Source organism: Manacus candei, unplaced genomic scaffold, assembly GCF_025592945.1.
Source record: "Manacus candei isolate 608988 ecotype Guabito, Panama unplaced genomic scaffold, ASM2559294v1 h1tg000153l, whole genome shotgun sequence".
Lineage (NCBI taxonomy): Eukaryota > Metazoa > Chordata > Aves > Passeriformes > Pipridae > Manacus > Manacus candei.
In genome coordinates, this window is record NW_026138201.1 from 3,523,203 (window position 1) to 3,535,218 (window position 12,016).

At 41.1% G+C, this 12,016-nt stretch overlaps 1 protein-coding gene across 3 annotated transcripts in view; it reads right to left on the reverse strand.

The window, feature by feature from the left end:
* ITPR2 (inositol 1,4,5-trisphosphate receptor type 2) overlaps nt 1–12,016 on the reverse strand; it is a 241,673-nt gene that overhangs the window by 114,923 nt on the left and 114,734 nt on the right. For all 3 annotated transcript variants that reach the window (XM_051772364.1, XM_051772363.1, XM_051772362.1), the window contains 3 exons: nt 11,879–11,999; nt 1,556–1,746; nt 680–822 (listed from right to left, as the gene is read on the reverse strand). In XM_051772364.1, the coding sequence (XP_051628324.1) occupies nt 680–822; nt 1,556–1,746; nt 11,879–11,999 (455 nt within the window). The remainder of the gene's footprint in view (nt 1–679; nt 823–1,555; nt 1,747–11,878; nt 12,000–12,016) is intronic.

A 12,016-nucleotide genomic window follows, 5' to 3' on the forward strand; every position in this document is an offset into this window, starting at 1 on the left:
CACTACCTCTGCAGAATATGCAAATAGCCAAGGAATCAGGAGAGCTGCCAAATGCATTAATTTCCCTTAAGTTATCTCTGTTTAAATTATAGTTTCTCAAGGGCGGGGGCATCTCACTTGAGGACTAATAAATTTGCAAGACTCTATTCCAATGCATAGACTGCAAATAAAATATCTAATAATTCAAGACCAGGTAGGGGTGCCAGTGAACTGTATTTTAAAAGAGCTGTTGGTAGTTTAAAATAAAAATATCTATTTGCTATACCAAAAAAAACCTTCAACAAAAAACCACTAGCCCCGAGCCCCCCACTGCTTCACTATGAGGAAAATTCTACTATGCAAAGTCTCAGTTAATACTGCAGATTTGGAGAAACTTAATAGCAAAAGTAGCCCATTGAGAAAACAGAAGTTGAGCCTGCCACAGTTTTAACAAGCTATTAACATCCCATTTCTAGGTAAACAAGGCAAGCAACCTCTCTCTCTGCTCCTCTCCAGACTCCTAAACTGCTGAGAAACACAAAACATGCAGCAAAACCCCTCAGTTTAAGCTTTCAATAGTGAACTCAGCCACCTGCATGCATAAGTTTCTGCTGAAAATCAGGGTTAAGTGCTGCTGAAAATGTCAACTCCCTGCCATCCTTCCCAGCAAAGCAAATAGGCCTCTCTGTACACCACTTACTTGGACATGAAAGCACCACATCTTATCCTGGCATCACTCCCCTCAGGAAAAAGGAGCTCTGGACTGTGCAGCACATCAACCAGCACCGAGAACTCAGCCTGCATCATGGGAGTGAACTGCTGCTCCAAGGAGGACACCACATCCTGGGGAAGAAAGGAGGACAACATTCAGAGCTGCAAGAAAACTCCTGGTGATGTTGAACCTCTAAGTGCACAAGGTGATCTCCATCTCATAGACGATCTCCAGTGATATAGACCTGACATAACAACTTCTAAAAGCTCCACTGCCTCCTCTGCAGCCAAAGAGGGACACGTGGCCACGAAAAGGCAGAAAGGAGATCCTGCTCTGTGGACCACTTTGAGGAGAACACACCTAGAATACCGTCTGCAGTTTTGGTCGCCACAATATAAAAAAGATATGAAGCCCTTAAAAAGAGTCCAAAGGAGGCAATGAAGATAGTGAAGGGCCTTGATTTGAAGCCCTGTGAGGACACTGAGGGCAGTTGGTGTGTTCAGCTGGAGAAGAGGAGACTGAGGGGAGACCTCACTGCAGTTACAACTTTCTTGGGAGGGGCAGAGGAGGGGTAGGCACTGATCTCTGCTCTATGGGGACCAGGGACAGGACCCAGGGAATGGCCTGGAGCTGTGTCAGGGCAGGGTCAGGTTGGATCTCAGGAAAAGGTTCTTCCCCCAGAGGGTGGTTGGCACTGCCCAGGCTCCCCAGGGCAGTGGGCACAGCCCCAAAGGCTGCCAGAGCTCCAGGAGGGTTTGGATGATCCTCTGGGGCACAGGGGGTGACTGCTGGGGCTTTCCACATCTTGCACATGTGAGATAAATGCACTGGCACCACTGCCCAAGCCATTTGCTGGTTTTGTACCTGCAGTTTTTCTATGATATTCCTGTAATCCCAGGCAGGCCCACCAAGAGCTTCTTTGAAGCGAGGTCCACTGCGGGCTGACATTCTCCACCCCATGGCTGCCCTCTGCACCATGTTAGAGTGGCTCTTCATGAACAAGGTGTTGACCTGGCTGTCCAAATCCACTGGAATTGCAATCCCACGGTTCTTTGCTTTAACAGGAAAAAAAAAAGTTAAAGTAAGACATTTACAGTGGCAAAAACTTGAAAATCTTATCAAGATCATGGCGTGCAAAATCTGACTGTTCCTGAAGTTCAGGGGCAGGGGGATATCACTTCAACAGGTTTTAAAAATAAGGATCCTAAAAATAAGGAGCCTTATATCTAAAAATAAGGATACCTAAGATACTACCTACCTACTTCTACCTAAGTGGTAGAAATCAGCCATAATCCTGTTAAAGAAAGCTGCACCAATTTTAATGAGATGGGGATAATTTCCAGTATGTATTTTTATAGATACATTTATTTTTTAAAACAGAATGGGATAATTTCCAGTATGTATTTTTATAGATACATTTATTTTTTAAAACAGAATTTTTATTTTACTAAAAAAAAATCAGATCCAGAGATATTAATAAGAATAACAAAAGGAGCATGCATTATTATTTCAACAGCTGGTTTTACTTTATTCAGAAGCAAATTCTAAAATTCTTCTTTCTAGTGGACATGTGCACATTTATCCAATTCATCCTAAGTGCTCTTTGCTACTTTTCTGTGTATTTCTCCTGTGAAGACCTTGAGAAACCAAGTGCATACAAATTAAATTGAAAAAGACTGTCTCCTCTTCTCTCTGGGTTTCCTATACTGCTGGGATTGATAAACCCTGGATTCCTGGATGCCACTACAATATATCTAATAGTTAATAAAGATCTGATAGTTTAACTGATAGTTAAAAAATATAATCAATAGTTAAAGAATTATTTTTTTTTTAGTTTTTAGACTTAGGGGGCAGGAAGTGACAGTAGAGACAATATCAGAGGCAAAAAAAAAAAAAAAAGAGGAAAGACTTGCAGGAATCCTTACAGGGCATCCACTATTAAACTACTCTTGCATTCTGAACTGTCATCTGAGAAGGCAGTTTAAAAGGCAATGATAGAAGGTATCTGCCCTCTCCCACATAAAAGTTTCTGTGTTAGCTGCTTCTCTCCATCCCACTGGACATCACAGTGGCAAGCAAGAGTTGTCTGAAATTCAACAAAGAGTTTGCTACATCCCTGGAAGTGTTAAAAGCCAGGTTGGATGAGGCTCTGAGCAACCTGGTCTAGTGGAAGGTGTCCCTGCCCATGGCAGGGGGGTTGGAACTGGATAATCTCTAAGGTCCCTTCCATCCCAAACTATTCTGTGATTCTGTGATCAATGCAGTAATAGCTCTGAAAGATTAGGTCACATTCCAGTGCTTAGGCTCTGTATTCTGTCATTTCACTTAATTTCCATGGCACAGTTCATGCTTAATAAAAACTTAGAAGCATAATGGAGAAGTAGTTATAGTTCATTTGGAATAACGACTAATAATAACTGATTTTTTCATTTTCCTTATTGAAAGAAGGTGAATTTTATAAAAAGCATCAGCCTATGTTGCAGTTCTGCTCAACATTTCTCTGAGGCATTTCCCCACCAACACGCACGCTGTCCACAGCACTCCTCCTTCCTAGTTCTTAAAACAAATACAACTTGAAGTCCTGAACTTGTGAAGTCAACAGACGCCCTTCTTTCTCGAACAGCCTATGGATCAGGCCCCACAGGAGTATGTGCAAGCAGAGCCAGGCACACAGTTCGGATGAATGAAGGCTCCAGTGCTGCCAAGCACAGTGACTCACAGATCCCAAAAGGCACAAACTTTCTCTCCCTTTGAACACTATATTGTAAAGGCAGAATTTATTATAAACCTAAATTTGGCTGTGATACCTCACCCCCCAGTCTCAGACTGTGGCAAGGGAGCTCTGTCAGGGGTACTCTCATCCCTTTGATGGCTCCCACAGGTGCAGGGCACCCTCCTCTGGATTAGGCTGTTCCACTGGGATGAAAGAGAGATCTCATCTTCTGCTTCTGGTAGGCACCTTCTTTTAAATAGTCTGCCACAGGGAATCGAAAAAATAAACATTTTTTTTTTTAGGTCAAGATGGGAAGAGACAAATTGACTTTTCCTTTCCACTCTCCTTTTGTTTTAAAGGCAGATTCTGATTAACATGTGGAAAATACCACGGATGGCTGGCCATTATTTCTAATGATTGGTTTTTTCCATATTCTGGAACTGGGCTATTTTTCAAACCACATTTGCCCTGTTGGTGCTTACTTTACTAGAGAAGTCCATTAAAGTTCTGCCAGTGTGAGTAGGTGCTGCAGCTTATTAATCCAATTTATTGTGTCCTAATGTCAATCACTGGAATGTTACTGGACAATGCTCACTTCTCAATTAAGTGGAATGCATGCAGAATCCTGATATATTGAAGAATAAATTTAGCAATGGGGAACACTCTGTTCAGAGAAAAACTTTTGCAGTCCTACAGATGCCATGGAAGTTAACAACTTCCATCAGTGTCTAAGGAGCAGTCAAGGACTATGATTGTTCAAAGAGTTGCAGCTAATTAAAACTATCACAAAGAAAACCAGAGGGAGAAAAAAAAAATACTGCTTTGTTTTGAACAGTTCTTACATGTATAATTCCATTTGTAATTAAGATTTGTATTGGTTGTCAAAGGGCACTGTTGAAGTCTAAGCTATAAACAAAGCCTTTGTCTTCTTATTCCTTTGCAGCTTGTAGAAAGTTTATCTTTCATTTGTTTCACATTTCATTATTTAAAACAACATGAAACATATTTTTACATTTTGGAAAGCTGATGAACAAATGTGAACATAAATATTTATTTTTAATTTAGGTGTTGTAGGCTGCTTTCCTCTTCAAAATGTGTCAATCTTCCTTAAAGTATCAACATCAAATATTTAAAAGCATGCTTATTTTTGTTCCACTTAGAAATACTTTTGGACAGCAGTCAAACTTGCAAAGTAGGGTTAGAGCTGGGAGACAAAGTAGCTGAGAGGGGGTAAAATTCTGTCTTTCATCTGACTAGTGAACTTGGGGAAAAGCTACATGGCTGTATGTACAGTGGTACCATAAGTATCCAGCAGGATACCTACAAGGATGGACTAGAACATGGATTCCATTATTCTTGTGGGTCCAATTCAGAATATTCTGTGATGTCTTCAGCAAAGATAAATTCTGTCCTGCAGTGAAGGGCATGTCTCAAGCTTTTATACTGCCCAATTCCTACCTAGGGCACTGTGCACAGGGCTAATTACAACCTGAACATGCAACACTGACTTGCCAGTGTCAGAGGAAATGGAATTTGCTGGGAAATCCCCCAATTATGCCATCAGCAAGAGCCACACTTGAGACAAGCAAACAGGACCCATGGAAATGGTAAGAAACCCGGTGCTGTAAATCCAGCCAGGTCACAGTAAAATGTTCTGCTCCGTGCTGGATGGAGCTGTGGGCACCCAGTGCATCAGTAGCTTTGCTTTCCCTTACTGTTTAAACAATGAAAAAGTACTCTGAGGCAGGGACTCAAAAGAAAAGAGCAACATTAATGCTGAGAATCAAGTAGCAAAAAATCCAGCCACTCTCTATCAGTGAACGAGACTCCCCCGCAGCCCCAGGAGCACATCCAGCTGCTCCCAGAAAGGCTGGAATGGGCAGAGGTGTTATTTGGTTAAATTACCTGCATGTATTTCTCTCCACAGAAGCACAGCAATTGGACCTATTTCAGGAATGCTTGCTGAAGCACTGTCCTTTCACTCTGCTGCCTGCCTGAGCCTGAGGATCAGTTTAGCACTAAGGATTTCCAGGAAGTGGCCCTTGCCTGTAATTTTCCTTGGAAGCCCATTCTTCAGAATAATGTACCTTGCCATGAGGAGCCTTGCTGTTCTTGCTATTTCCACCGAGTGCTCCCTAATTTTAAATTTCGCTCCATTACCTTTTGTAATGTATACAAAACACAACAGCATTTTGTGGCTTCACAGCTCTTTCAGTGCTCTTTGCACTACCCAAAACCATCCTTGGGGCACGTTTTTGGGGGCACCCACAGGTGTTTCACCCCTTGCAGCACCAGGTGTGGGTCATGAAAACGCCACAGCTGTGCCTGGCTGTGAAGCCTTTCCTCTCCTTGCTGTTTACACTCCTCTGGTAGCTGCAGACAGCTATATCGTGTTCTCCCACACTTCCCAGTTGTCACGTAATGGAGCGATGCATATTTAGTTCAATTAATTTTGTTCCATAAATCAATCCCTCCAGCTCCTTAATCATTTACTGACTGCTTAACAAATGCATTTGGATGGAGAGACACTAATGCTGGAGACAGCAAGACTTTTTAAGGGAAATAAAAGCTTTGTGTAGACAAGACACAAACCTGCCAGTCTTGTACCCTTCACTTGGATGGTTTTTTTCCAGCGGAAAATCTACACTAAAATATTTATCAGCCTGTAAAAAGATCATCATTGAATTTTTCTTGCAATTAGGGAAACACAAACAGTTAAAATAGAATAAAATATGTGCTTCATCTGAAATGTTATTCTTCTTGCTGTCAAAAAAGTAACAACAGGATAATTATTTTATTTGAACTAAAAATTGAAAATGAAGGTCTATCTTTTTAGAAAATGGAAATCAGGTTTTAAAGCTCAAATGGGAAGCAAAAGAAACATATTTTCAGGAGTGAAAAAAATTGTTATAGGAAAATTCATCTATATGGACATTAAAAGACGCACAATAATTCCAAAGAAGCAATAAAATGTGACCTAGATTTTATGCTTAATGTATCCTGTTTGTAATTTGTCAGGGAAAAGTAAAGGGTTTTAGAGGGCATAACAGCATGGTCAGGAAGAGCCACAGGAGAGTTTTTTTGGATTCTGCACAAAGGGGTATTGGTGACCTGAAATTAGGGAATAAATACTAGAGTAGAAAGGATTTCACTACTCCTTCAGACCATCTGTTCTCTGTTACAGACAACTCATGTTCTTTAATATCTTTGGGAAAATTTATGGAGCCCCATTTAAAATGAAGGGAGCTTATCTGCCACCCCTCCTCTCTCCATTTTCTCTCAGCCCGTTGACCAAGGACATCCTTCCGAAGTTGGTTCCAATCCTCTGATTTACAATCTAAATTTATTTTGGTTATTTACAACCTCCTATAATTTATGTCCAGTTGGTTTTGGGTCACCACTGTCCTTCAGCTTAAATGTCTCTGCGACTATTTATCTTCCTAAGTACTTTAAAAGAGCAAAAACACAGACCTGTGTTTTGGTAGGAAAAACACATGGGGCTTTCTCAGTCCCTTCTTGTAATACGGTTCTCCTTTCCCCTGACCATCACAGTAGTGCTTCCTCTGTACCTGTTCCAGTTTTGAACTTAGGAAAATGGCAATCTTACATGTCTTGCCTCCAATTTTGTAGCATGGAAACAAGAATTCTCCTTTTGCTTCTCCTGCACATCATCCTAGGATATAATCTGATAATGACTAATGTGATTTGGCTTGCTAACAGATTTTTTATAAAGGGTTTGCCAAGAGACATAGCCTAACAAAATGCAGGTTTCCTATCTGCTACTGTTTAGTCATCTGGGAAATTCCAATTATTTCATTAGTGGTGGTCACAGCACAGCACAGGCTACATCCTTGGGATACACACAGTATCAGAGGGAAGATGCAATGTTTAAAAACATAAGGGGAAAAGCTAATGGATACTCCAGAGACAACAGTATAACACAACTGCATTCGCCCTTGTAACAGAAAACTGTTGCTCTAAGGTGAAGACAGAAGAATCATCACTTAATTAAGAAGCAAAGACAGTTCTTTGCATGGGCCCTGAAAGATTGGTCAGCCCTGGGAGAAAGACCCTGCTCCAATTTAAGATATACAAACTTCAGCTGGGAGGACAGACGATATTCCCCAATCTTTATGGAAAGACAGTAGATGGTTTAAAATGCAAACTTTGAGACTGGCCTCTAACCCTTCTCAACCTTGCAAAGACCATAAAATGTAGGAACTGAAAGTCCTTTGATAACAAATTCATTTCAAATAAATGAAATGGTTAGATGTCTTAGTTCCTCGGTTTTCACAAAGGTCTGGGGACCTTTTAAACATTTTTAATTTGTCACAATTTTATCAGAGTTTTGATCATTCATTTTTTGGATTTTCAAGCAAAAGCTCAGTCCTGTGTAATAACAGAGAAAAAAACAAAAGTGATATATGTCTAATGTGTTAATTCTCACTACTGTGGTAACTCGCTTCAGAAATCCGCGTGGACAAGGCACAGTAATATACGTATATTATTTCATAGGCGTTTTTATTCATGCCAGGCGGCCAAATGTTTACTGGGCAATAAAAAACTGGTGCACATTGGTATCCATGTTGGATACCAATCTTGGATATCCATCTTGGAGCCACAGAGGAGTCTGCTGAAGAAGAGAAACAAGCCACTGTGGTTCCTGCTGAACTGGAGGAAGGAAACTGCCTGGAGACAAAGCACCAAGTGAAGCTTGAAAAGCTTATGCAGTTTTTCCCTGGTGGTCAAGGGGAGTGAAGTACCAGGGTTATCAAAAAAAAGCTTCTGCAACATATCATTTTGTTGACTTGGAAGATAATGCACATTCTTACAGTGCTCATCAGAAGGCAGATGTAATGATCGTAAGCTCTTGAGGCAACAGTTGCATCCACCTGCCAGCAACAAACTAGTAAGCACTGAGAAGAATGTATGTTACTTAAACTTGCTCTGAAATGGGTCTTTTAAAAGTGCAACATTATATGGATCTTTGATATCTTGGGAAATCTGTGTATGTATTTTCTTCCTCCTGAGATTAATTTCTAAATCCAGGGCAACAACATAGCAACACACACAGAGAAAAAATCAAGTTTGTTCTTTCAACTTTATACTACACTTATTTTACATCAGAAGTCTTTGGTGCCTGCTATAAATCTGTCCAATACTCCCTATAAGCAAAATCTTTCTGGTGGGGTTTTTTTTAAATCCTGCTGTGAAACACAAAGGCCTTAACATTAAAGCTGTCAGACTCTGAAGTCAGAAGAGGAAAATAAAAAGGGCAGAAGGGTGCTTATAAATGCCTAGCCAAAATCCAAACCTGGTCCACATACATAGGCAGCAAAAGAGGCACAAGAAGGCTGCCATGTTTTTATTATGGAAGATGCCTCTAGCTTCTCAAAGCAAAGCACCATTTTGGGTAGTGGAACACCCAATCACAGAAGGGCCTCAACTGTAAAAGCCTCTGGTACCCCCAGCTGGGGCAGTTTTTCCAAATATTTCCACAAAAAAGGGGTAGGACTACTCAATTAGCCCAGGCAAGACACATTTGACACTGTGCCTAAAAATACTGAGTATCACCAGCAGTTAAAATCTCCGCTCAACAGCCAAACTTTGCATAAGGGTGTTTGTCAAATCATCTTCTACTTTTTCTCCTGCCAACTTGCTCTTTGGGGAAACCCCCCTCAACTCTTCCCTTACACTCCCTTTCTGAACCATCAAAATAAACCACTAAATAAAAACGTGGTAATTTTCTAACACAGCACAATTTACTGTGCTTGATTTTACCATTAGTGATGAATCCTTAATTATTAAGATATGGGCAAGGAGATCAGCAATGTGGTTGCCGACGTGCTTTCAGGGAGCAGCTCTGAGGCTACCAGCCCACTGCAATGCCAGAGGCTGCCCAGCCTCCCTGCCCTGCTGCTGCAGAGTCCCAGAGGAGGACACGGGGCGATGCCCTTCAACGACAGCTCAGCTCTGCTCTGCCACACCTGAGAGTGCCCAAGGCATGGCTTGAGGTCCCAGGGGTGGGAAGCCAGAGTAGCAAGAAGGAGGTTGGACCCACGGGACAGCACAAGAGCTTATTTATAAAACACCATCTCCATGAAACAGAAAATGGAATGAAAGAAAGGACTGTAGCGGAGGTAGAAATTAAATTCACCAAACAGGGAACCAAGTCACAAATGTGAAGAAGACTCCAGATATCAGCCATGACATGCTGCAGGGCTTTCCTCTTGGCTCCCCCAGGAACAAGAGGCACACAGAAGACTTCCCACCAAAGAACAGCAGCCCTTTCACATGCTGGCACACCTGGCCATAAAGCTGGATCTGCCATTCCCTTAAGGGGACCCATGGTTTCCCTGTCAGGCTGCTGCAGAGACAATTTCAGGTTGGCTGTCTCACCAGTATAGAATCATTTAGGTTGCAAAAGACCTTTAAGATAGAGTCCAACCAGTAACCTAACCGTGCCAAGTCCACCACTAAATCAATCCCCGAGTGCCACATCGACACATCTTTTAAATACCTCCAGGGTTGGTGACTCAACCACTTTCCTGGGCAGCCTGTTTCAATGCTTGACAACCCTTTCCATGAAGAAATGTTTCCTAATATCCAATCTAAACCTCCCCTGGTGCAGTTTGAGGCTATTTCCTCTTGCCCTAGCACATGGGAGAAGAGAAAGTGCAGTGAGACCTTGGGCCTGACTCATCCATAAATCACCAGAGCTCTGGATAGCTGTAATTTGCTGTGAATTTTTCATGCTAAAATCAGCTGTGTGCTGTAGGCACGGGGCCAAATGGAAAATAAACCCATGCTCAGGAGTTTCCAAATACCCTTATCTTGGTGAGACAACACGGCGACCTCTCTGAGCTAGAATTTGATTTTAGGTGCAGCTCTAGAAAAATGAAGACACTGAGCTGCTTAGAAGAACAAGAGGGTGTGCTCAATCTCCAAAATACTCTCATCTGCCCTATTTCTTTCCCCTTTCTCCAGACTCCCAAAGGAAGTGATTTATTGATGACTGCTTCCAGAACTGCCAGAGAAGAGCAAGGACATAAGTGTTAAACACACAAACAAGGATTTGTAGGGATGGAGCTGTATGGGAGATTGTAGTAGCTGTAGCATAAAGGAAATAAAATGTCTTTAACTTCCAAAGTTCTCTTGCCAGATGGATTCATAATTAAATCATTTGCACAACAAATAAAACAACTGACTGTTGCTAAGTTTTTAGGTAACTGCTTATTCTCACACACAGAAAAAGTTAATGAGATGTTTTAGCTGAAATGTTAAATGATACTTCCGTAAAGCTATTCCAAAAACCTAAATTTAGATTTGATTGTTACAATGCCACAGATGGCTAAGGGATACTCTCATATTGTTTTATCATTATTTATTAATACTTTTAAAAAAGGTATCAACAATAGAATTTAGCCAGTTTCTATGTATCTCTGCCTCTACTCAGATTTTCATTCACACTGAGCAGAACCTTATTCTACAAATAATCAGCATCACTGAAACTATTTAGAAACTAAACTTTTAGAAACTGTACTGAATAATCCTTTTCTTCTGTCATGGCAGAAGACTTAAAATTGTATTTACAGAAATTTAACTTAATGAACTTTTGCCAGTCTTAGCTATGTACTGGTGAAGAATATTTTCAGGATAAGAAGTTTTAAAACAAGTTCCACTTTAATATGGTGTTTGAATTGATTTGAAAGCACATAAGTTATTAGCTGCCCTGAGGGCCAAATTTGGTCTCAGCAACAATGCAAGGCAATATTCCCCTGACAAGGCTGACTGTAACAGCAGTAATTGAGTAGGTCTGATGGTGAGGAGTAAGAGGAGAAACTAAGGAGTGGAGTGGGACAATTGTGGTTTCAATCCCCAACTCCTTGATGGGACAAAATCTGAACAAGCCCAGGACTGCCTGACAATAGTGAATGCATCCCCCAGGAACTGAAGAGAAAAATGATGAGTGTTCTCCAATGCACAATTGCTGTGCATTGCTCCTTAAAACAGCATGTGCAAATGCAGCCCAGCACGACTGAAAATGCCCCAGTTTCTCACAGACTCACAGAATGGTCTGGATTGGAAGTGACCTTAAGGACTACCTTGTTCCAACTCCCCTGCTGTGCACAGGAAAACCTTTGCTTATGTTGTGTTTTAATATCTTAGCTTGCTTGATATTAAAAAGCCAAAATCATCAAAAGTTTCAACCATCAAATTAAAATTGATGATTGAAAGTTCAATCATCACTCACTTAGCAAGATCATCTCTCTGACCTACAGGTTTCACCTTAACAACTCTATTTGATGAGACAGATTTGAATGGTTTATAAAAGAAGGAAGAATTCAGCCTCAGGAAGTGGGATTTCTAAAATAACAACTTCAGGACAGTAGAGTCAAATTAAACACTGGTAAACCTCAGGTCTGAACTTAAAAACATGAAGAACAATACTCAAAGTAAAACCTGGCACCTACCCACTTCAGCCAAAGTCTTGATACATGACTCCACTGAGGCTTTCTGTGTTGGGTTTGGCCAGGTACAGTTGTAAATTCTAAAAGCAGATTGCAGCAGTTGAATAAAAACAGGCTGGTGTGTCTGAAAACAAAAAGATA